At 44.5% G+C, this 26,691-nt stretch overlaps 1 protein-coding gene across 2 annotated transcripts; it reads left to right on the plus strand.

Annotated features, from left to right (window-relative positions):
• Positions 1-790: 790 nt before the first annotated feature.
• LOC115198756 (neural Wiskott-Aldrich syndrome protein) lies at positions 791-25,805 on the plus strand. Of its 2 annotated transcripts, XM_029761002.1 has the most exons (11): positions 791-1,205; positions 7,898-8,032; positions 8,187-8,273; positions 8,446-8,542; positions 9,298-9,327; positions 13,653-13,845; positions 16,316-16,358; positions 19,373-19,526; positions 20,624-21,120; positions 24,438-24,543; positions 24,636-25,805. In XM_029761002.1, the coding sequence occupies exons 1-11, from the start codon at positions 1,101-1,103 to the stop codon at positions 24,695-24,697; spliced, it is 1,509 nt and encodes a 502-aa protein (XP_029616862.1). In that variant the 5' UTR covers positions 791-1,100; the 3' UTR covers positions 24,698-25,805. The 2 variants fall into 2 exon arrangements, with proteins under 2 accessions (XP_029616862.1, XP_029616863.1); XM_029761003.1 differs by lacking the exon at positions 9,298-9,327 and having other exon boundaries at positions 796-1,205.
• Positions 25,806-26,691: the final 886 nt, after the last annotated feature.

Here is a 26,691-nt window from a genome sequence, read left to right on the forward strand (position 1 = left end):
TAAATACCATAGCATCAATTTGACAATCCGCGCGTTCTGTCTCTGCTCCGTTCTTCGCTGAATTCCAGTATAAACGAGATAGTATGAGCCAGATATTTCCCCGGATGTATAAATGTGAAGCCTCTGGTTGGCGTTTCCACTCACTACCAAATATGGTGATGAGAGGAAGCCCAGTGACCGGAATTGGGAGAAGAAGGAACGAGACGAATTTTGGTAAAATTCTGCAAATTTTGTCATCAATTAAACATTTGACCTCCATACAGTTTTCTGTTTTCAAAACCTCAATCTGTAGCAAACAGAGTGGACTGCGTTTTGCAGACTTTACCCTATGCCAAGGTTTGAAAACAATTGTTGTTTAGAAGGAATGCAAGGGTCGAATAGCGTTATTGCACATGCGCACTTCACATAGTAGGCGTTCCCTAACGGAAATATGTAAATAAATGCTAGAACGCGCCAATAGGATTTCACTACTTCGTGCCTGCCTCGCCCCACCTCTTTGCTCGTTTTGGCCAATATGATTATTTTGTTCCCATTTCATACGACACGCTCTGGTCTAATTTGGGTTAGTTATAAGAATCTTTGGTATAAACATTGGCTGGATCGTACCATTCTCTCAAAAAAATATTTTAATTTAACTTCTTTTGACATATTTGAATAAATTTTTTAAATAAAGATAATACATTGTTATGTCATAAATGTTGTGTAACATAACCGTTTAATGCTCTCAAAATGATCTAGTCGTGCATTTCAAAAGTGCGCCCTCCCCCAGTTACGTTTTTGGTTTATTCCCATAGACTGCCATGTTGGATTGAGTCACAAATCTGCCGCTACTTGCGCTGGAGTTCCGATGAAAGTTTAGTATCTACCATATGCAAGACGTTGCAGGAATGTCCTCATAATTTGGATTGAAGGAGGACCTTACGTTGTGTTTGGGACCAACAGAGATATTATCATACTAAAGCTGTTTCTATCGGGAAGTGAACGAAGGTGCATCGATGTGAGGGTCCGGTTGCAGGCCACGGGAGATCAATGACTGTTTGTTTGGGTTTCATACAACGTCGAATCGGAATCATAACACACCTTTTGGTTGATTGTCAATAATGAGTGGCCATCTGCCGCAACGGCGGCCCGCTAACAGTGCATCCAAACTGCTAACCCCACAAGAGAACGACTGTCTCTTCAATTACCTCGGCAGAAAATGCACCGTAAGTTTATCAATTGTTATACTTTCTTTACTAATTGCTCGTGAATGATGTTTACCCGTTTCAGGATTAATTGAAACCTCTAATTGATGCCTCAATATGTTTGATATAACATTCGAAGGAAAACAACTCTCGCCACAGGCACTGGCGGTCCTTCCCTTGGCTTTGGCCAGACTGGTGGAACAGGGGTAGGGAAAAATAAATCTTGATATCCCGGGACATAGTGACATTTGGGCGGTAGAAAGTTTCAGTCAAGCCCCGAGGCCTCGGGTGTTCCCTGACACACCTGCATAGCATGGAAACACCGAGAAGAGCCAAACCACTGTTAACAAGAATGTGCTGCTCGGTTTTGTTGGCCTAGACCTGTGCCAGTGTTAGGATCTGCTAAACTCATCAATCTGGCTACGAGTGTTTTTCGTACTGACGTTGCATAATGTCTTGGCTGATTTCGGAAGCAGCCTGTGTTTTCAGAACAATCTGTCTGGCATGCATTGTGTGGACAACAGAACAATACTTTCTCATAGGCAATCACACAATTCAATTCAGTTGATTGCAGCAATCAGTGAAGAATGTGACCAGTGTAGCGTTAGTGTATCACTGTAGCAAATTAGCTCTGATGGGCAGGGACTCTATTCAACGTGCCAGCTTGAAAAATGATATTATATACCGCGTTTTGTTATCATTTGACCCAGCCAGGAAATTATATTTCAATAGAAACAATGTGTCCTTTTGAAACATGATCTGCATTGATTGCACCCTTTAACCTCGGGTATTTAAGTTGGTGTAATGTGCAATAGCATTGTAACGGCCTACACTTATGTCAACAAAATAGGTATACAGTATCTATTTGCTGGTTTTACACCCCAGTGTGTCAACTTGATCTGTCAATAAACTACCTGGCTAGCCTTGGGTGGTAGGCTAATGTCAGCCGATGTCAATTCAGAGAGCAAATGCACCCACCCCACTTATTTCACAATACATGCAGGTATGAGCTACCTGTAAACAGGTTCGTTGATACAATTTGATTTTTGAAATTTATTTTACCTTTATTTAACCAGGTAGGCTAGTTGAGAACAAGTTCTCATTTGCAACTGCGACCTGGCCAAGATAAAAGCTGCCATTTTTAAGGCTGTTAATCAGTTCATCAGGAATGTGGTTTAATCAGATTTCCTCATGGATGTGGGTCCGTCTGTGTTGTGTAATGTTTGAAACTAAGTTGGTAGGTTTCTACCCAGTGTGAAGTCGGATACTGCTCGCACACTTTCCCTACAGTGGTTGAGCCTACAGTTTCTCCAGAGTCGATGAGTTGATCGTTTTGTCTCGGTAGTAACTCTCCCATGCCACCGTTACCACACCCTTTGCTACTTCCCCATATCATCTGGCTTTGAGTCATGTCACCTTTGTCATGTTCACAAAATAGGCTAAGATGGTGTTGAGGAAGTCGTCTTATCTTACTTCCTCGTTCTCACGTGGTGGGGCCAGAAGAGTCCCGCCTCCTACCTGTCTGTCACAGTCATACCTGTCCCAGGTGTGTCTCTGCACCTGTGTTGTACACCTGCATACACAGCCAATGACATCATTCCTCAGACATCCAGGCCATGTCGCTCACCATGTGAGAGAGCCCAGGCAGTTGCGTGAGCGACATTCCTGCCTCGCTCTCCGCATGAACACGCTCCTGTTTTAAAGTCCGCGAGAAGTGAGCGATTGCTTGTTATGTAATGGTCTCGCGTAGCTAGAGAATGAAAATGTAGGAAGCTGCTGTCTTTTCTCTTCCTCCACAGAGAACTGAACAGAGAACAGCCCCTGGCTTCTGTGTTAAACCTTTGGCTTATTCCAGTTGTTAAAGGCAAGTTATGCTAGCTGAGCCAGAAGCTCATGTCTAATACCTGTTGCCTGTTGAGACATGGATGTTTTGTGCTAGTTGGAGTCAGAGCTGTGTCAGTGAATTTCAGCTCAGGGCCTCGCTCTGTGTCTCTATCTCGGTCTCTATCGCTCTGTCACTCCCCTCTCTTTCAGTGATTCATACATACAAACAGTGAGCGGCACACTTTGAAATGCAGGCCCTGCCAGATGATGAATCACATGTGAGAGGTCCAACCTGTGTTGCTGTGGCTTCACTGACATTCAACTCATTGGTATTCCTACTGCTTCACTTTTTACTATCAGCACCGGGCTAGAGGTGGAAGCTATCCAATTCGCGTTCTGTGTGAGTGAGACAGAGACACAGAGACTGCCTGGTCAGCAGTCCTCTCCAGCAGGAAGTGCAGTGGTCAACCTCCTTCAGTGTTTTGTGCTGGTGTGGCGAAAATGTGCCTTTTGATCTTTACCTCATACTTTCCTTCCCAACCTCTTCCCTGTTCCCTCTTTCCCCACCTCGGCCTCCCCTTACCACCCCTACTCTGGGCCTCTGCCTCCCAATACCAGTCTCTGTATTTCCTACTACTCTCCAGTCTTTACTCCTTCCCAACTCCACTCGGACTTTCCCCCTTATCTTTCTGTCCTTCCCAACCCTAGCCATTCCTACCCAATCCCACTTTTTAGGCTACATGGGAAATACTGTCAGGACATGGATGAATGATGCACACTTACCGTACATTCAACATCCTGTTTGTTTTTGTTTTCCCTGTGAGCCCTCAACAGTCCTATTGGCTGTAGTGTGTAGTAGCACCAGCAGCCTGGAGAGTGGTGTCATGGCGAGCTTTGATGATGTCACTGGGACTGGGTGCTTCCTGTGGCCAGTGGGGCTCGTTCAGGCTGCCACTTGTGATCAGAGCTCGAGAGGCTGATAGATGAAACCGCTCAGCTCTCTGTGACCTCACTGCCTTAGTCCTGTTGTGGGCACAGCCAGCTAGATGAGCACAGACAGATATTGCTTTCTTTGAAATGTAGTCTAGGCTAGAAAGCTTCATGTCCCCAGACACTGCACAGCCCTTACCCATCTGTGTGTAGTTAGCTACTAGGCGTTCTCGTGAACTTGCTTTACCACTTTCCGCTCTGGCCCGCCTTTCATCTGCAGGGTATTGGGCCTGAACCCCTCTGCGAGGAGGCTAGTAAACTTGGGGAAGAACCTGGGTCCCGTTTCCCAAAAGCATTTTAAGGCTAAGTTCATCTTTAGAACCTTCGTAGGAGCTTCGGTAAATCTCTGTGCTGTTTCCCAAAACCATTGTTACTAAAGTTTCACTTGAAAGCGCTTGTTATTTACCGACTGCCTAAGACCGCTTGTAAAACAGCTAAGTGTTTTGTGAGCTGCTTTTTTTACCCTTCTGCGTCACTTTATTCACCAAAGATCTCTGCTAATCATAGAATCAAGATGTTTCTGACTGACCAACAATAACTTGCAAACAAAGTTGTCTACAAATAGGCCTACAAAGTTGCCAAAATATTTGCAATTGTTACAAACAAGTGAAGCATAAAAAGCTTAAAATGTAACCCGAGACGACTGCATTAAAATATACTTTTGGTCATGTAATGTATGTGGACACTTGCTCATCAAACATCTCATTCCAAAATCATGAGCATTTATGTGGCGGTGGTCATCCCTTTTGCTGCTATAACAGCCTCCTCTCTTCTAGGAAGCTTTGACTTAAGTCTACTTGAAAATCTATGGCAAGACCTGAAAATGGTTGTCTAATTTGACAGAGCTTGAAGAATTTTGAAAATAATAATGGGCAAATGGTGCACAATCCAGGTGTGGAAAGCTCTTAGAGACTTACCCAGAAAGACTCACAGCTGTAATCTCTGCCAAAGGGGCTTCTACAAAGTATCCACAAAGTATCCATTTCTGTATTTAATTTTTAATACATTTGCAAAAATGTCCCCCAAAACATTCTTTACTTTGTCATTATGGGGTATTGTGTGTAGATGGGTGAGAGAAATAATCTCTTTAGTCAACTTTGAATTCAGTCTGGCACACTGGTCGATCACGATCGACTGGTCGATCTCCAAGGCATATCTAGTCAGTCGCCAAACATTTCTGTTTAAAAAAACAAATAAACTCTTGTGTTCCTATTTTTTTTAAATTAGTCTCGGGCTGTTGGTGGTAGGTGCAGCCAATTCAGCTGCCCCGCGTGCCAGGTAGGCAAACTGTTGCCATTTCATGTGTCTGAAGGTACAAACTCTGCCTTCCTGGTGGGCCTGGAGAGGAAATCAAGTGCACTATGCCACTGCTGGCCAATCCGATTACTCAGATGATCGAGTCTGCAGTAATTTAGCAGGCATAAAAAAAAGCTACGGCAAAATTGATACTGTGAGATTTCAAAACGCTTAAAACCATGACTAGAGAGAGACTGTCAACGAATACAGCAAAGAGATGCTGTTTTTATGAGTGAGTTAATGTTTAAGTTCTTACTCAGCACTGTCAACACTTTGTAGTCAACACTTTTTTAACCCACAAAATGTGCGTTCTTCCTATTTCCACTCAGCGCTAGAAAAAGCAGTGCAGCATTAATGAATGAGTAGGAAAGTGTGTGTGTATATAGGCTTGCGTTGTTATTAGCGGCTTGGGTCATTTTTAATATCAAGGAATATTTCACTTTTCTCTGTTTATAGGAGTAACAACATTAATTTGTGCATGAGGCAGAAATAATGCGGTGCGACTAGAGCTTCGTCATCAGCTGGAAGACGGTGTCCCTTTTTGGTTAGTGTCAGTGGAGGAAAGAGAGAACGGAGGGATGTTGAGAGACGGACCCTCAGTCTGCTGCGCGCTCTCTCCGCTGAGACTGACCATCAGGTGCAGGCACCATCAGCCCAGTAAAGTAAAAAAGGCAAATGATTTAAATGTGCCTCACAAGTAATACAACCATGAATCTATTACTAGTGTGATCATATAGCCTACCTCAAATTATGAATTTTTTTTTTTTAAATTCAAGCAAAGCTAACATGCGGTGATAATGTATTGGGCCTATAGCCTACTGCACAAACCTCATTGCTACAGTATTGTTTTAATAGGTTAATGTTGCCTAGGCTGACATTTTTTTAAGTCATGTTAATAAAAAATCCGAGCGGTAGATCTCGGCATGCATGTTGACTCAAAGTGATCTTGACTCAGAGAAGGTTGGTGACCACTGGGCTTCTGTCTCTGTAATTTGTCTAACGATGCACTTAGCGAACATTCTCTCCGTGTGGTGTTTTTCGGCTTTCGGCCGTTGTAGGAACGACGCATCGTAAGCCTAAGTTCCATCGGTATCGGGAAACCGGGCCCTAATCTTGAGTCTGTGTAGTGGAGCCTGACATCCAGCCCTGCTGAGTCAGAGGGTTCTGCTGCAGGCCTGTCTGCCCCAGCAGGATCACACATAATGGGCATGGTAGAAAGGCCTGGCCACATCAGTCTAAGACCATGAGATACTTGGCAATAACTCTCCAGTTAGCTCTGTTTGAGCTAGCCCTTTATCTTTATGACAAGTTATCTTCAAAGAGCTGAGGACATTGTTTGCAGCAGCTTCACTTGGTAACCACTGCTCCCTGAGACGGCCTCCTCCTAGTACAGGGCTGCCCAACCCTCTTCCTGGAGATCTACCGTCCTGCAGGTTTTCAGTCCAACCCTAATGTAACACACCTGATTCCACTCAGATATGCTAAATTAGGGTTGGACAGTAGATCTCCAGGAACAGGGCTGGGCTGCCCTGTTCTAGAGCTTCTAGGTCTAGATGCATTACGCACATGTCTGCTGTCGGAGTCAGTCAGCAGTGTGATAGGTCGGTCCTATAGAGAAGGGCGTAGGGGCGTTATGACAGGCCAGCCTTCCTGTCCTCCTCTCATTACTATAAGTAAGTGACAAGAGTATATTCACCACTTTATTGGCAGCCTGACCGGCTACTTTACCGTCCTGCGTGAGGAGACTGCTGAGATGTCAGTAAGCAATACAGAGGACAGTACTGGCACACGTACGCACACAAGAGGACAGGGTGACTTTAGTCCTGCTGAGAAATGAACAGCGCTGCGGTAGTCTAAACTCTGCCAATGCTGTCGCACCTCTGTAGTAGTGTTTCTGCGCATACATTATTTTCTAACCTTTTTATTTAAAGTTCGACTTGGCGAGATGAGGTTGCCCTGAGCAGATCCGCAGATATTGAGATGAGCGCGATACAAAATGTTGGGCGGTCACAGAGTATCTGCGCACACGCTCGGGTGCGCTTCACACTGTTACAGCGTGATCTCTACGCGACCAAAACAGCAGAGAAGTTTAGCCTCGCGCTTCAACGCTCTTAGTTGTTGAGGAAGTCGGCTTGGTATTGTGTATACTTGGGGTCCTTGAGTCTACCTTTTTAAAGCAGGAAGTTGATTCCATTACGGTCAAATACATATTTTTAAAGGGAGACCTGGCCAACACTGCTTCACTGTAAAACATAGACTGAGAGTATGTGGGTCTCAGTTAAATCCCTATTACATCCATTTTACATTTTAGTCATTTAGGCGACTCTCTTATCCAGAGCAACTTACTGTTAGTGGGGGTTAGAGCGTTGGGACAGTAACCGAAAGGTTGCTGGATCGAATCCCCGAGCTGACAAGGTAAAAATATGTTCTTCCCCTGAGCATGGCATTTATCCCACTGTTCCCCGGTCTCCGGAGACGTGGATGTTGATTAAGGCATCCCCCCACACCTCTGATTCATAGGGGTTGGTTTAAATACAGAAGACACATTTCAGTTGAATGCATTCGGTTGTATTAAACCCCTTGTGCCTTTCTCTCCCCTGCAGTCGCTGTGTTCTGCGGTGGTGCAGGTATACTCAGCAGACAGGAACTCAGCCTGGACCAAGAAGTGCTGTGGTGTGGCCTGTCTGGTCAAAGACAACCCAGCACGATCCTACTTTATCAGGGTGTTCGACATGAAGGTGGGTTTAGTTCACACGGTTTAGTTCACACTGTAAAACAACACATTTTCACTACACCTATCTGATGTATGTGACAAAACCATAGATTAAAACAAATGTATATAATAATAATAATAATAATAATTATATCCACACATTCTCTCTCTCGCCACAGGAGGGTAGAAGCATGTTAGAGCAGGAGCTCTACAACAACTTCACAATCACTTTTCCCAAATCTTACTTCTTCACATTCGCAGGAGATGTGAGTTATCCCTTTCTCTATGTACTTGATGTGCCTTGCTCCAGCCAAGTCCTTTCACATGTCATGGTCAATTTTTTTATGGCAAAAACCTGTGTGCTGTTTTTTTTTAAGCTTGCAGTGTTGTTCGTTCTTATGACATTCCACTTCCTGCGTTTTGTTGGCGTGTGTGTAGTCGTGCCAGATGGGACTGAACTTCGCCAACGAGGAGGAGGCCAAGCTTTTCCGGGGCGCCTTCGAGGACCTGCTTGGGAGACGACAGAGAAAATCTGGTGACTACTACCTACCGACGCCATCTTTGATTCTACTGACCTCTGATATTAAAAACCATCTCTCCTCTGACCTTAGCTTGGTCTGCTAATGAGTGGACAGATCCTCTCAATTTTAAGATACAGATCCTCTCAATTTTGAGATATGGATCTCTCCTTCTTTCTATGCCATCTCCTTTACTTCCTGATTGTTCAATTGACAGCTCTCGCTCTCTCTGGCCCACCGTTAAGGGCTCTAGCTCCAGTAGAAGGGGAGCAGATCTAGAATCAGCTTCACCCTCTCCTAAATCCTAACATCAACATGTGCCTGATCAGCTAAGATCAGTGTCCAGGGGCAACAGTGCTCTTCCGTGCCTCTTTTTGAAGTGCTCATGGAGATCAGCTTGCTATAATGACAAGGTCAGGACTGTTTGTCCTCTGTCCCAAACCAGCAAGCGTCGATGCAGTTTCTAATGGATTATCCTTTTTTTTTTAGATTTGAGCTCTGTTTTGTCAGTCAGTCTGTGATCGTTCTGGTAAATCACTAACTCGTACACGTACGCTTGACAATCAATCCCCCCCCCCACACACACACACACGTATCCATGCTGCTTATAAACTAACTCCATCCAAATCCCCCCCCCCCCCTGCTTACAGCAGAGTTCCTCTTTGATCCATACACTTCAGCCACCTGTAACTCCATACCAATCCCTTATCTTTCACTAACACTAACACGCAGCACTATACAGGAGTTTAATTCTATACATTTTGTTTTACAGAAAAAAGATGTGACCCTCCAGGTCAAAATGGTAGGTCCTTCATGAAAGTCTTTTTTACATTTTTTTTAAAATAATTTTGATTTTAACCAGAAATCGACATAGACACTAAGTTTTCAATCAAATAACCCAGAAATGATTTGACTTAAAATATACATACACGTAAACAAACACACTCGTCCCCACGTGGCTTTGATTGAGTGGTTCCAGTGTAAAGCCATTGGATAATCCACTGAAAGCAGGTTGTCTCCGAGTGAACACCTCTCCCAAGCCCCCTAACTAACACATTACCTACCCTACCCCCCCAGTCCTAATCTTAACCATAAGGGGTATGGAAGTACTGTATATATGACTGTGGCATCAGTGGTGAGAAGCAATTTCTATGTACATAAATCTGCCTTACAGGACATGCTTAGGTATTCTGCATACACACTCCAGAAAGCCAGTTCTACAGGAAGTTGAGCAGATCCCTCCCCTCAATCTTAAAATACCAAACCTGTGACACCACTCACACTCCATCACACACTCCACACTAGGCCATATGAATAATCAGCTTACCTCCACATTCACAGTAGATCACTTAGCTATAGATAAGATGCTACAGTTGAAGTCGGAAGTTTACATACACTTAGGTTGGAGTCAATATCGTTTTTCAACCACGCCAAAACTATAGTTTAACAAGAAATTTGTGGAAAGTCTAAGGACATTTGCTTTGTGCGTGACGCAAGTAATTTTTCTAACAATTGTTTAGACGGATTATTTCACTTATTCACTGTATCACAATTCCAGTCGGCCAGAAGTTTACATACACTAAGTTGACTGCCTTTAAACAACTTGGAAAATTCAAAAAAATGATGTTATGGCTTTAGAAGCTTCCGATAGGCAAATTGACATCATTTGAGTCAATTGGAGGTGTGCCTGTGGATGTGTTTCAAGGCCTACCTTCAAACTCCGTGCCTCTTTGATTAACATCATGGAAAAATTGTAGACCTCCACAAGTCTGGTTCATCCTTGGGAGCAATTTCCAAATGCCTGAAGGTACCACATTCATCTGTACAAACAATAGTACGCAAGTATAAACGCCATGGGACCACACAGCCGCCATACCGCTCAGGAAGGAGATGTGTTCTGTCTCCTAGAGATGAACGTACTTTGGTGTGAAAAGTGCAAATCAATCCCAGAACAACAGCGAAGGACTTTGTGAAGATGCTGGAGGAAACGGGTACAAAAGTATTTATATCCACAGTAAAACGAGTCCTATATTGACATAACCTGAAAGGCCGCTCAGCAAGGAAGAAGCAACTGCTCCAAAACCACCATAAAAAAGCCAGACTACGGTTTGCAACTGCACATGGGGAGAAAGATTGTACTTTTTGGAGAAATATCCTCTGGTCTGATGAAACAACAATAGAACTGTTTGGCCATAATGACCATCGTTATGTTTGGAGGGAAAAGGGGGATGCTTGCAAGCCGAAGAACACCATCCCAACCGTGAAGCACTGGGGTGGCAGCATGATGTTGTGGGGGTGCTTTGCTGCAGGAGGGACTGGTGCACTTCACAAAATAGATGGTGTCATGAGGAAGGAAAATGATGTGGATATATTGAAGCAACATCTCAAGACATCAGTCAGGAAGTTAAAGCTTGGTCGCAAATGGGTCTTCCAAATGGACAATGACCCCAAGCATACTTCCAAAGTTGTGGCAAAATGGCTTAAGGACAACAAAGTCAAGGTATTGGAGTGGCCATCACAAAGCCCTGACCTGAAACCTATAGAAAATGTGTTGGCAGAACTGCAAAGCGTGTGCGAGCAAGGATGCCTACAAACCTGACTCAGTTACATCAGCTCTGTCAGGAGGAATGGGCCAAATGTGTTTGGCCAAGGTGTATGTAAACTTCCAACTTCAACTTTGTAGATAACCTTGTAGAGTATGAGGCGCGTCATTCTCAAATCCCCTCTCATCAGTACCCAGACAGGCTGTGGGTGCTACGGTTCATTGGTGTTTTTCTTGAACTTATGTCACTTAGTCCCAGCGCTTTCCTTACTGTACAGATACTATAGCAGCCAAAAGCTCTTTAGAGATGCTCTCGGGAACTGGTCATGTAGATTTGCTGTGGTGGAACAGTACAGTGTCACACTTTTCATAGCGCTCCTTGGCTCTGTGCCTGGCTCCCCATAGTGTTGTACTGGTCTTTATGGGGAGGGGGGGACGGGGACGGACGGACAGACCGTGTCACCCCAATCAACTCCTGGTCTGCTTAATCAGTCTAAGAGGATTTAATTCAGCTGCTAACGTTAGTTACTTCACAACACTCACACTACCCCAGTCCACTCACAGCACTGGCCATGGAACGGAAGGAGTTGTGGTGAAGGAGTGGGGGGGGGGGCTGAATTGGTGACATTTTCTCCATAATTTGTGACCTGTAAACAGATTGCTGAGGGTGATGTTTTTACATGGCACGGCCCAGACCTATCCTGTCCTAATGAAGGTTGATCAGACTGGCAACAGACAACATTCTGGCCTAGCAGGCATGGTGTGTTCTGCCTGTGGACATACAGCGGTTTGTCTGTGGTGTCCCAGTGTCTGCAGTCATGACAGGTGAGAATGACCCTGCAGATAGGAAGAGCGCACAGCCAGATCCAATGGTTGGACAGGTGGATGTGGTGCCGGGTTTGTTTGGGTCTGACTCACTAGACTGTGTCTGGGGGAATTAACCGTGTTCACCCAGAATGTTACAGTTTCTGTTGCCTTATCGCTCTCTTTTTCTCACACTATCTATCTATCCTTCTTTTTCCATGCTGTCTCTCTGAGTCCTGTCTCCCAGCCAGCCAGCCTCTCTCTCTGATGTAGATTCATCATGTTTAAGAGAATCTCGGGGATTATGGTGGATTAGCAGTGGGCATTAATGGTTATGTAAAATCCAGCAGCACTGTGATTTGCTGGGATTAGAGGTGGGCTGGAGTTGGGGGTGTGGTTTGGCCCGCTGGTGGAGAGGGGAGGAGGGCAGAAGGGAGGGGATGAGAGAATATGGGAAAGAGTCTGGCTCGTAGAGCTGGGACCTGGCAGTGCTCCCTGTTGCGAGGGCGAGGAGAGAGCACTCTGTTTGGAGGCGGGGCCAGCTGTAGCTGTGGCATTTGCCCAACCCCTAGGCATCTCACTCAGCCAGAGGGTCTTAGTCTGCCTTGCTCTGCCTGCTGTCCATCTGGTCATACCCTGCTCAGTCTCCTCTCTCGATCTCTCTGGTTGCTCCTCCACCTGGTTCTCTGGATCTGTTTTTGGAAACGCTTGGAGTTGGTTCTCTAGTTCTATGGCTCGGGAAGTCTCTCTGATTCTCTAGATCTTTGGATCAGTGGATCTCTGAGCTATAGCCCAGGACTAAGCACCACGTAGTCTTGCCCCCCCCCCATGCTGCCGCCATCGCTCTGAGATGATGTTCTGTACCACCTTCCTGTCCTCTCCCTCTGAGGACCTATCTGAGGGGGGAGGAGGAGGGGCGATGCTTCCGGGAGGGTGTCTCTCCACCCTCCACTGCCTGATCCTTCCCCAGGAGGAACTATATGCGCCCCCCTCGGACCTCGCTACCCGCCTCTCGCTACGCCACGGGGACCACGCTTGCGGCGTGGTGGGTAAGATGCTGCTGGACGTCAACATGGCGGCGGCCGGAGAGTGTAAAGGGGACAGAGGGTGGAGGAAGGGGGACGGAACTCCCTGTGACTGTAGTCCCTCAGTCTCGCCCTCGGTCAGAAAGAGCCCCCGTGGGGACTCCAGCCACAGAGGTAGGTGGCTAGGGAGTCAGGACACTCATGTCCATAGAACTCAGTTTGGATTGACCACTATGTGGGTGTCACAGAACGTGAGTCACAGGTAGTGGCAAATAGTATTCAGTGTGAGGATTCCACACGAATCTCATCCAGTCAGTGTTGTAGTGGTGGTTTTGTTTTTCTTGTTTGCTGTGCGTTGGTCTATTCCTGTGGTCCCACCAGCAGACATCTCTCTAACTGCCCTAAGCCTAATGGGAGGCATTAGAGAGGAGATGGGTTTTACACGAGGAGTGCTTACTGAGATTGTAATTTGATCACAGTAGCAGATAGTGTGTCGTGACATTGGCTAAACTCTCCAGGTGTTAAAAGTCAACCCACTGTCTCACCCTGTGTGCCCTCTCATTGAACTAATTGTTGGAGGACGCATCAATGATGGAAGTAGGCCTCATTTATGAAATGTACGTCAAAAGTCTTTTGTAATCAGTATGTTAAACTACCTAGTTCTGAGACTCTGGTCTCTCTCTCCCTCAGACCTATAGTCTCCCGGACTGTTGCATTGTGTGTACTGCAGTTCTGACTCTTATGTTCCTCCTTTAGGCCCTGCCCTGCCCATGGCCACGGTGGACATCAAGAATCCAGAGATCAGCAGTATGTCACGGTTCCACGGCCACAACTCTCAGCTCAACATGGTGAGCAGCAACGTCAACAACAACAAGAAAGAGAAGAAGGTGAAGGGAAAGAAGGGCAAGAAGCTGACCAAGGCAGACATCGGAACGCCCAGCAACTTCCAGTAAGTATTCTTTAATTAATTCTATTCTGTTTAGGTGTGTGTGTGTTTAATTCCGCTCTTATTTGTGACATCTGAGAAGTAAGGGTCTTTCACAAGACCTCAGTGTGGGTTGAATCCATCATGAGATTAGATTTGTGGCACTTCTAGTTACTCACTGTGATGTCAAGTTAGGATGTGGCCCGTTTGGGTTAACTGGGGGGTATTGCACGGCTAATGTATAGAGGAGTACCTCTAGCCGTACTGCAATGTGTTAATGTGCACGCTAAGAGTTGATGGGACTTTTTAATCCTGGACATATTTCTAATCACATGTAATATGTATCTGGCATGATTGATGGATGTGAGGATCATCTGTCCTGTGTTTTTATGAATTTGACACTGGTAGTCAATACTATGGTACTGGGTTACTGAAGTAGTGTAAACCTGGGGTATTTAACCGGGGGTCTGCACCCAGGTACTGCAGGGGATCCGTGAAAATAAATGCATTTATACAGTACCAGTCAAATGTTTGGACACCTACTCATTCAAGGGTTTTTCTTTTTACTATTTTCTACATTGTAGAATAATAGTGAAGACATCAAAACTATGAAATAACACACATGGAGTCAGGTAGTAACCAAAAAAGTGTTAAACAAATCAAAATATATTTGAGATTCTTCAAAGTAGCCACCCTTTGCCTTGATGACAGCTTTGCACACTCTTGGCATTCTCCCAACCAGCTTCATGAGGAATGCTTTTCCAACAGTCTTGAAGGAGTTCCCACATATGCTGTGCACTTGTTGGCTGCTTTTCCTTCTCTCTGTGGTCTAACTCATTACCAAACCATCTCAATTGGTTTGGGTGATTGTGGAGGCCAGGTCATCTGATGCAGCACTCCATCACTCTCCTTGGTCAATAGCCCTTACACAGCCTGAAGGTGTTTTTGGGGTCTTTGTACTGTTGAAAAACAAATGATAGTCCCACTAAGTGCAAACCAGGTGGGATGACGAATCGCTGCAGAATGCTGTGGTAACCATGCTGGTTAAGTGTGCCTTGAATTCTAAATAAATCAGACCATGTCACCAGCAAAGCACCATCACACCACCACCTCCATGCTTCACGATGGGAACCACACATGCGGAGATCATCCGTTCACCTACTCTGCGTCTCAAAGACACGGTGGTTGGAACCAAAAATCTCACATTTGGACTCATCAGACCAAAGGACAGATTTCCACCGGTCTAATGTCCGTTGCTCGTGTTTCTTGGCCCACGCAAGTCTCTTATTGGTGTCCTTTAGTAGTGGTTTCTTTGCAGCAATTCGACCATGAAGGCCTGATTCGCACAGTCTCCTCTGAACAGTTGATGTTGAGATGTCTGTTGAACTCTGAAGCATTTATTTAGGCTGCAATCTGAGATCTAAGGAACGTATCCTCTGCAGCAGAGGTAACTCTGGGTTTTCCTTTTCTTTGGCGGTCCTCATGAGAGACAGTTAAATCATAGCGCTTAATGTTTTTTGCGACTGCACTTGAAGAAACTTTTTATTAAGTTCTTGAAATTTTCCGGATTGACTGACCTTCATGTCTTAAAGTAATGATGGACTGTTTCTCTATGCTTATTTCCCCTCTTCTTGCCATAATATGGACTTGGTCTTTTACCAAATGGGGCTATCTCCTGTATACCACCCCTACCATGTCACAACACAACTGATTGGCTCAAACGCATTAAGAAGGAAAGACATTCCACAAATGTACTTTTTAGAAGGCACACCTGTTAATTGAAATGCATTCCAAGTGATTGTCCTTATCAAGCTGGTTGAGAGAATGCCTAGAGTGTGAAAAGTTGTCATCAAGGCAAAGGGTGGCTACTTTAAAGAATCTCAAATATAAAATATATTTAGATTTTTTTTTACACTTGTTTTCTACATGATTCCGTATGTGTTTCATAGTTTAGATGTTTTCACTGTTTTTCTACAATGTAGACAATAGCAAAAATTGAAGAAAAACCCTTGAGCGAGTAGGTATCCAAACTTTTGACTGGTACTGTATATATCATTGTTTTTTGTGTGGATTTATTTTCCAATGTTTTTATGGATATCGCTAGCAACAACAGAATAAACACATTTTGAATTAGGAGTGTCTTATTTCTATTGATTTGTTTCTCAACTCCTAATATTGAGTAAATTACACTCTGGAGTATCGGTCACGGGCTTTGAACAAGCACCTGCGAATAGGTTACCAGTGTGGTAGTGTCTTGACTTGGACATTAATTTTTGCCAACACATGGCTCACCCTTGGTTAACCAGGTAAACAGCTGCTCTTAGCGAACATTTGCTTGGAGTTACCTTTTCTAGTTAGGCTACTTTAGAGTTTACACTTCCTCGGTGTGTCCTCTCATCCCCTGAGTGTAGGGTTAGGCTACCTACTATATACTGATCTGATCATTCCCTCAGGCTCTGTACTCCTCTCTCTCTGATCATGTGTTTCCTTCTAGGCACGTCGGCCATGTCGGCTGGGACCCCAACACAGGCTTCGATGTGAGTATGACTGACTGACTGACTGGGTTCTGACTGAGGAAGAGATATTGTCATCTATACTGTAGCCTCTGGCTAGTAGAATCATCCCCTACTTCTAATGGTATGGGAAGATCCTATCTGACCTGTGATCTGCCTCTTCTCACGCGGTGGTCTACCTAGCCTCTGTCATATAACGTATGGGACGTTTCAAGTTTTAATGTCACATGAACAAGTACAGTGAAATGCCTTTCTTGCTAACTCAAACCAGAAGGCCTGGACAGTGGGATGGTTTCTCTCCGAGGATGTGTATTACTGGGAGAAAGAGGGAAGGAAGGAGAGTGGAGAGTGGGGTTGTTGCGTTTTCGTCCCCCTTTCCAGTCCTCAGGCTCAGAACTTGTTTATTTCTAAGATGGTGTTCGTCAGACACGAGTCTCCTCAGAACTAAATATGTCGTAATATTTCATATCTCTGCCCACTGCAGAAGTCACTGCCAGACCAGGGTTACACAAGGAGATTTCACATTATAAACCTGTTTCTGCATAATCCATCCATTCATTTCCAAAAAAGGATAAGTAATTATTGCGTGGTGTTCTACACGCACATCGAACATAGCAGACGGGAACCGGAGGATTTGTTGAAGTTTCTGAGCTTTAATACTTTCAAGGACTTAAGTTGAGAGAGACGTGAATTTAAGAGAAAGAGAGGATCTTTTAACATGTTTCGACAGAAACATGAAAGACCCCTGCAAGTTTAAAATGTTTTATTTACAGCTGTAATTCATTACATAAAAGGACACAACCTGAATTACATAGAGGTGAACAAACTAACTAAGCTGTTTGTGTCTCTGCCCAGAGAGCTAGAGTAGTGGTTTAAAGTAGATATGATATAAACCTGTGTAATCTAGTTCTGTGGGAATATAATCTCACAGCCTTCAATCCACTCTACCGGTTGGCCAATGGGCAGTGCCAACCTGGCACAGTTCCCCTCAGCCACCAGGTGGTGATGCAGGAGCTGTTTTTCAACAGGGGTGCCAACATCAGAACAGTTTATCTGAGACCGCCAGCTCTGACATAATGTGGTTCTAACTGAGTAATGTTTTATCCCAGTGAGGTTCTACCTAGGGATGCACAGATGCCATTTTTGACCGATATCCAATATTTTCCTTGCCCAGAAACCCGTTACCGATAACGGATATTTAAAGTTTTAGCAGCTTTTTAAGCATTCCAGTACACTTAAATAGTTGAAACACACACATACACACACCAAAAAGTTATTTTATTGGCATTTACGCATGTCCCCATTACCAGTAAAACATCAAAACCCATTTCTTTCACTTACTTGCTGTGCTGTTTTGTTGTTCAGCCGTTTAACTCTCAACCAGGATTTCATTATACATGTCGAGCAGTGAAGTTTCAGCTCTGTCTGTCCTTGGCCTCTTCTGACGTGGGTCCTCTTCCTCCGTGCATACTGTCACTGTGTCCGTTTCCATCTTGTCCAGCTGTCAAACATTTCGCGTAAACCCTGTTTCTTGTCTGCATCGAAGTAGCGGTCCTTGTACCTAGCATCGAGCTCGGTGGCGACACAGTGAAGAGGCTCAGAGAGAATGCCACGAATCCCTTATTCCCAGCCTCTAGTAAAGTACTTTTGCAAGTTTTAACCCCACAGTCTGTGTGGGCAGTTTTGTTGAGCAGGCGTTTCAACTCCATGACCGGGGGTATCACGTCTGCTGCAGACGCAGTCGATGAGCTTATTTCTCCAGTCAGTGGTTCGAATGGAGCTAGGAAGTGCGTTCATGTTTTCGGTGAGAGTCCACTGGTTTGGACTGACTGTTGCAGGTAACACAGTCGGCTGCGTACACGCCAAGCACTCGTTTTTGTTCCAGCAGGCTCTCCATCGTGTAAAAAGTGCTGTTCCATCTGGTGGAAACGTCTTGCTTAAGCCTTTTCGTTTTCACTCCAAGCTGCCCCCGACTTGCTAGCAGTGAGTTTTTTAAAATGACCCCGCTATCTTCCTACCTGTTGCCACTGTGTCAGATGTGCATGGAAAACTGCCGACTCCGCATTCTTCCAAAGCCTTTGTCATGTTACGTGCGTTATCACGTAGCACAGCGTGTACTTTGTTCTTGGGGATTTTCCAAGTTTCAAACATGTTCTCCAATGCCATTGAAATGGCAGCAGTGGTATGACAACCAGCACATTCTTGAGCAGTACGAAATCCTCGTCGACCCACTGCTGTCAGACTCAACATGCTCATGGGGCTGACGTCGCTGGTCCTAATGTCAGTTGTGAAGTTAATAGCAGTGACGCCCATAGCAAGTAGCTCATGGATGTGCGTTTTCAACGTTTCTGTGTAACTCCGGTAGGGCATCATCTGAAAAATAGAGCCTACTTGGTAGTGTGTACCGGGGCTCGAGGTGCTCGACCAGTCGGCGAAAGCCAACATCGTCCACAACAGAGAACGGTTGATTGTCAAGGGCAATGAATTCTATCTTGGCGTTATTGAATTTCGCCTTTGAGTTGTCTCGCTAAAATTTTCTTTAACTTGTTCAGTTGTGCACTTAGTAGTCACTGAACGTCTGGGGGTGATGCACTTTCAAATTAGTAATTAGGTTTGTGGTATTGAAAGATTTCACTTTTTCCCCTCGGGGAAATTATAGCAGCAGAAATGTTGCATTATGGCCTTTTTTGTTATCTATCTTTGAAACTTCAATAGATCCACACAGCAAACATTGGGCTAGGTTAGTAATGCTGTGTGGCACGTGGTGTCATTATGTCACCTACCTACGTTATACAGGTATGCACGTCGGCGTTAAACTATACATAGAGCCGATATTGGCATTTTTAGCGAATATCTGCCAATTCCGATATGCTTACCGATTATTTTTTTTTAATTATTGTTTTTTTATATATATATCTCTCGTGCATCCCTTGTTCCTAACTCATTGAGGTTCAAACTAAGTGAAGTTCTAACTGATAGAAGTTCTAACCCAGCATGGTTTTATTTCCTGTAATCCAGTGTTCTCGTCTCTCTTCCAGGTGAACAACCTAGACCCGGAGCTAAAGAACCTGTTTGACATGTGTGGCATCTCTGAGGCCCAGCTGAAGGACAAGGAGACCTCCAAGGTCATCTATGACTTCATCGAGAAGAAGGGAGGAGTGGAGGCAGTCAAGATAGAGCTCCGCAGACAAGGTACGTGTGTGTGGGGAACTAAGGGCTTTGGGTTGTGTGTTTTGTCAGAAGAGTATCGATAGGTCACAGTGACTTACAAAAACAAGTTATCTTGTAGCCTATGTAGTGTCCATATAGATTGTTTAGTGCTCTAGAGTCTAATGTTCAGTGTGTGTTCCTCAGGTCCTCCACCTCCAAGGTGGTGTGGTAGGTTGGTTTATCTCTGCATGGTGCTGCTGTGGCATTAGTCTGACTGGGAGCTGTCTGATAGACTAACTCTGACCTCTGTAGGACAAAAGAGTCTAACACAGGGTTTCCCAAACGCGTTCCTTGGTGCACATGTCTTTTTGTCGTTTCCCAAGCACTACCAAGCTGATTCAATCACCAACTCATCAAGCTGTGTAGTGCTAGGGCAAGAACCGAAAAGGTGCAACCAGGGGGGCCCCAGGACCGAGTTTGGGAATCCCTGGTCTATCACAGGGGTGCACAACTCTGGCCCTCGAGTTCCTCAGGACTGAGGCCCTTGAAGACCAGGGTCTGTATCCACAAAGCATCTGAGTGAGAATGCTGATCTAGGCACTGTTTTGTCTTATTGATCATAATGAATAAATTATATGGAAAGATCCTAGATCAGCACTTCTACTCGCAGATGCTTTGTGGATACGAGCCCAGAGCTGTGCGCCCCTGGGCATGATCTAACGTGTATGGACCTTGACAGGCCAGACCAGGAGTCCGATTGCAGTGTGCTGAAGAGACATTTTCCTTTTCTTGACTGTAGAATGACATGTTAGTCAATGCTATACTCTTTTATAAAACCACAAAGCTTTTGTCTGAGTTTCTGGGTTAGTTGAGAAGAATTACATGAAGCATAGCTGTCCCTAGTGGCTACAGTCATTACTGCATGGTGTCATAGCAGCAATTGAGCTGTATTTATTTGCTGCCTTTCCTCTGAGGTTCTTCTAGAATCTAAAGCATGTTGTGAAGTGTGTGTGTGTGTGTGTGTGTGTGTGTGTGTGTGTGTGTGTGTGTGTGTGTGTGTGTGTGTGTGTGTGTGTGTGTGTGTGTGTGTGTGTACAATAGTAGAAGCCATGCTAAAATTATTTCTCTTCCTGCTCCAGCCCCTCCACCCCCTCCTTCCAGAGGCGGACCTCCACCCCCTCCCCCACACCAGACCTCCAGCCCCCCACCCCCGCCCCCACCGGTCAGGGGCAGGGGCGCACCTCCCCCTCCTCCCCCCTCCAGAGCACCCACCTCAGCACCACCACCTCCTCCCCCCTCCAGACCAGGCATGGGAGCTCCACCCCCACCCCCAACTAGAGGCCTTCTACCCCCTCCTCCCCTAGCTCCCCATGCCCCACCTCCTCCCCCACCTCCCTCCTTCACCCCAGCAGGTATTGGTTCCGGAGCACCCCCTCCTCCTCCCCCGCCTCCCGGCCCTCCTCCTCCACCCATGCTTCCGGATGCTGATGGAGGGGTTGGAGGTGCTGGTAAGCCCTCAGCCCTGTTGAGCCAGATCAGGGAGGGGGCTCCGCTGAAGAAGGTGGAGCCCGTTTCCACCAGCACCGGACGAAACGGTCTCCTCGAACAGATACGACAAGGCAAACAGCTAAAGGCTGTGAGTGGACATTACCTCTTTATACATTACTCCCTAACCCAGCGTTTCCCAACTGCCGGCCCGTGGGCCAAATCTGTCCCATCACCCCAAAGCCCCCCAAATGAACCTAGTCAACAGCCAGTGGAATCGCGTGGCGCGAAATACAAATACCTCAAATGCTATAACTTCAATTTCTCAAACATATGACTATTTTACATCATTTTAAAGACAAGACTCGTTAATCTAACCACATTGTCCGATTTCAAAAAGGCTTTACAGCGAAAGCAAAACATTAGATTATGTCAGGAGAGTACCCTGCCAAAAATAATCACACAGCCATTTTCAAAGCAAGCATATATGTCACAAAAACCACAACCACAGCTAAATGCAGCACTAACCTTTGATCTTCATCAGATGACACTCCTAGGACATTGTTATACAATACATGCATGTTTTGTTCAATCAAGTTAATATTTATATCAAAAACCAGCTTTTTACATTAGCATGTGATGTTCAGAACTAGCATACCCACCCAAAACTTCCGGTGAATTTACTAAATTACTCATGATAAGCGTTGACAAAATGCATAACAATTATTTTAAGAATTATAGATGCAGAACTCCTTTATGCAATCGCGGTGTCCGATTTTAAAATAGCTTTTCGGCGAAAGCACATTTTGCAATATTCTGAGTACATAGCTCAGCCATCACGGCTAGCTATTTTGACACCCACCAAGTTTGGGGCTCACTAAACTCAGAATTACTATTAGAAAAATTGGATTACCTTTGCTGTTCTTCGTCAGAATGCATTCCCAGGACGTCTACTGGGAGTGCAGGAAGTGTGTTCATAATAATCCATAGTTATATTCAAATAGCTCCGTTTTTGTTCGTGCGTTCAGGTCACTATCCGAAGGGTGACGTGCGAGCGCATTTCGTGACAAAACATTTCTAAATATTCCATTACCGTACTTAGAAGCATGTCAAACGCTGTTTAAAATCACTTTTTATGCTATTTTTCTCGTAAAATAGCGATAGTATTCCAACCGGGCAACGTTGTATTCATTCAAAGGCTGAAAGAAAAAAATGGAGTAGTCTCGTGAACGCGCATCTCAGTCTCACTTTCCCCAGGCTGACCACTTACAAACTCTCCTGCTGTTCTTTGCCCAGAGACAGCAGACACCCCATTCCACTTTCTGGCGGCTTTAGAGAGCCAATGGAAGCCTTAGAAAATGTCACGTTACAGCACAGATGCTGTATTTTCAATAGATTCAACAGAAGGACAACAAATTGTCAGACAGGGCACTTCCTGTATGGAATCTTCTCAGGTTTTGGCCTGCCATATGAGTTCTGTTATACACAGACACCATTCAAACAGTTTTAGAAACTTTAGAGTGTTTTCTATCCAATCTACTAATTATATGCATATTCTCATTTCTGGGCAAGAGTAGTAACCAGTTTAAATCGGGTACGTTTTTTTATCCGGCCGTGCAAATACTGCCCCCTAGCCCCAACAGGTTAATTATGAATATTTGTTTTGTTTAAAAATGTCAGCCCCTAGATGCAAAAACTCCCAAATGCAATGTCCCAAGAAGGCAGTTACCCTGCCTAAATAATGCAAAAGTTACTTTTTAACTTCATTCATGAGGAGAGAGAATGCAGGAGACATTCAAATAATAATAATGCATGCAGTAGACTTTTTTGTGGTGCTGAAATGTAAAGCTGCAACTGCAGTGCAATCAATAGGAGATGAACAGCACCTGGTGCTGGAAATATAGCTAACTTGTTATGCAAGTGTTGCACAGCAACAGATGGATAAAAACTACACCAGTCGAGTAATTCATTTCAACAATGATCTTCATTTAAATTTTTTACTTTACAAACAAGCGGGTTTAATTGGAGTCTATTTTTGAAGAGCCTAGGCCTATATAAAATAACTTAACTGGCTGTGGTAGTCTGAGACTCAACAGCATTTTCACAATATTTTTTTTTATTGCCTAATAGAAGTGGGATTTTTTAAATTAGGCCTACTTACAATTGCAGCTGTCCAAAAATGTAGTGTCGTACATAAGACAATAATTTAAAGAAAAAAAAGCTGTGTCTGAATGTCGGTATAGGTGTAGCCAGCTCCTGTAACGATAGAACAATTAGAAAATACTGTCAGCTTGACCTAAATATCCCTGAATAAGCACTCACAATGTTAGTATTTATTAAACACAGTCATATAGGCCACTAACTTGTTTAATCAATAGGAAAAGTTGCATTTCCCCTCGGACACGATCTTGTGGATGTCGGGTGAGATGGATGCGATTTTGATGCGCAGGCGGTCCTCAATCGACTTATGTGAAAGCCGGTTCGTGGCGTGAGTCTATTCCGCGTTCATAGAGGAAAATTAGGACATTGTTAGCACACGAAATGCGAGTTTCTTTATTGTGCTGTTTTCCTCTGAGAATGCCACCGAGTTAACGCTTCAATGTTTCTGCTTCGGGCCTCTGTCTGGGGCGGGAAGGCCACTTTGAAAGTTCTATGCTTAGATTCATAATGTCTGAGATTGAATTATTTGCAGACAGCGACATTTTCATTGCAAATAAGACACTACGTAGACGTGTTTTTCTCCACCAGTCAACGGACAGAGAAATAGACAAAAATAATAATTTAATAGAGACATGGTGATTTTTTTTATGAGCGTAATCCGATCTAAATGATTATTTTATAGTCACTGAATTTATTATGTACTAATCAGATGTGTTAAAAAAACGTTGCTCAAATTGTAGTGTAGGCCAATTAACTGTGTTAATATTATGTACTAGTTCTGTTCTGGCTTGCCGACTATTGGCTCAGAAAAAACTTGTCCCAAGGCCAAACCTGGTTGAAGAACCCTGCCCTAACCCCTATGCCCCTATACCCTAGCACCTACCTCAACACCTAAAAGCCAATTTATGATTGCTCTGGCATTGCTATCCGGTGGCTCCGTACTGAGGGTGTGATGCAATTGTGGATCCTCCAGAGTCTTGTAGAGGCCAAATCGAGCTCCTTACCGCATCGCCATGCACCTCCCAAATTTTGTAACAATGCAGAGGGCTCCGTATAGTTCCACATTGACATGATTGACAACTTCCTTCATAACAGAGCTGCTCCGCGAAGCGCAAGGAGAATGAATGCACTGGCTTCTACAGAGGCCGTATCACAGTAACTGCTGTACAGCCTATGCAGATGTTGGCTTGACCATGCAGCGACTTTAAGGCTAGCTCTTCACACTTCCCCTATCCTCTACAGATACTAGATGCACATTCCCCTATACTGGAGAGTGTTCACTGGTGTGTATTCCTGTGTGTGTTCCAGGTGACTGACGAACCAGGGTCAGGAGGACCCGCCACACCTTCAGCCGGCATCGTAGGAGCTCTGATGGAGGTGATGCAGAAGAGGAGCAAAGCCATCCACTCTTCAGGTACACACACACACACACACACACACACACACTAGATAAGTGGTTGCTGTTATATTCATACCAATGTATTTTGTTTGTCTTTCTCTCCCTAGATGATGATGACGATGATGACGAGGAAGAGGACTTTGAGGAGGATGATGAGTGGGATGACTAACGACCCTCCCCCTCGCGGATGATTGACAACACTACATTGTTCCTAAATTGTCTTTCTAAATCTTATTCAAATTATAATGTAAATGTTTTATCAATTTGCTGTATATTTTTGTTGCCTTTATGCTCTTTCTTTTTTTTCTTCTTTTTTTCTTATTCTGTGCAATACCTCATTTAATCTGTAAAGGTTTGTCATGTCATCTTTCTGTAAAGTTTTTCTTCTCTCTCCTTGATTTAACATTTTTTATGTCAAGTTTCTCTTGATCTGGAAGAGGTCGGTCAGTGACTGGAGGGAGAACAAATGAACAAACTGTCAGAGCCCTTAATAATATAGTTGTTAAAAATCGAGAACACTATTTTCATACCCTTCGCTTACTTTATTTTTACTTAGTCAAAAATCCTAGTTTAGCTTTCTTATGAAATCAGCTCTGTTGGAATATTTAGCCCCATTCGCTGTCAATTGTAAATCTCCTCAGAGTTTGTATTTTTGCACGAATTGAAAGAAGAGGCTCAGTACGTGAATACAGAGCAGTATCATGGCTGTATCTGCAACGTTATGCTTTAAAGGCTATCACTTCAATTATCCAACACTGTCAACCCGTACACTACAGTAGTACACACAGCTGTCTGCTCTGTCTTTTGGTTTGTTTCGTCATACACTACATTATTGATTACAAACAGTTATCATCAATGTTTTTTTTTTTTTTTTTTTATAGTAGCAATCGGTCTCCTACGGTTATTTGTTTGAATCAGGTCGGTGCAGATGCAAAGCTTGAGGATGAATTAGTTTGTCAACTTAATATGACAACTGATCTTGCAGCTGAGTGTCCCATGATGAGCTGTTTCACTAACAAACTGTCCTTCAGAACCAGTGAACTACACTAACGCTCATCTACTGTTGACACTAACCCGACTACACAGGGGGATGCTGCTTTCTCCTTGGAAGGGAACCAATGCTGTTTTTGGTTTTTTTCAGTATCGCTCTGTCTGTTTTCACGGTTAGTGAAACTGCGTTCAGGAGCCAGGATATATGGACATCAAACCTTCAGAAATTAGGTTGGAAGAATAATGGACTATTAAATTGTACACAAATAAATGTTAATATTTACAGAGACGCTCTCCTGTTTTCTGTGGGATGGATGTATGTTAAATATGAACAGCCTTTGTACAGTAGGATATGCACATTTTACAATAAGTGCTTGTTTGGGCCTAAGATTGAGAGAGAGCAACTTCTGAGTGTTTACCTATTTTCATGTGCGAGCACGTTCAAGGCCTGGACATGGATATGTATGTGTGTGTGTGTGTGCATGCGTGCGCGCCCACTGGCATCCCTTCCATCAGTAGTGAGTGATGACCAGAGCTCTCAGCAGCTTAGCATGACTGATTAGATGAGCGGGCCATCTTCACATGGGGTCTTTGAACGGTACATATCGAAATGAATGCGTATGGAAGACATCTCTATATGCTACTGATATAGAGTCTGATCTACACTTAATATTTCTGACTGTCCAGTGATGTTCCACGGCATGTCTGAATACCTGAATATCCCCCTGGTTTGTCTGCTCACACAAACTGGAATAAGATTACCTGCGTTGTTAATATTTAGATTTAAGTGTAGTTGGTTATTGCAATCTGTTCCAGGTGAGTGTAGCTATGCAATCCGTTCCAGTGTAGCTATGCCGAAGATGGAGGGCGTGCAGCAGGGTGGAGTGTGTTCTGTGTCCACGCTCCTTTGTGCACTTGGTAAGCCTGTGGGACCTGCGTCCCCTATGTAGGGTTTTACAAAAGGGATTATAGCAGGCATGTCACAGTTCCAGGCCCCCAGCATTGTATGGGAATTACTCATGAGCAGTGAGCTAGGCACCCTTGGTGACAATACACTGGGAACAGAGCAAGGACATATACCAACAAGGGGATTTACTGTAGCACAGGTGACATGGGAACAGCACTGCTTAATGGGAACACGTGGGCATATGCCAAAAGTCTACCACAGCCACT

This window comes from Salmo trutta, chromosome 8, assembly GCF_901001165.1.
Source record: "Salmo trutta chromosome 8, fSalTru1.1, whole genome shotgun sequence".
In the NCBI taxonomy this organism is placed as follows: Eukaryota; Metazoa; Chordata; class Actinopteri; order Salmoniformes; family Salmonidae; genus Salmo; species Salmo trutta.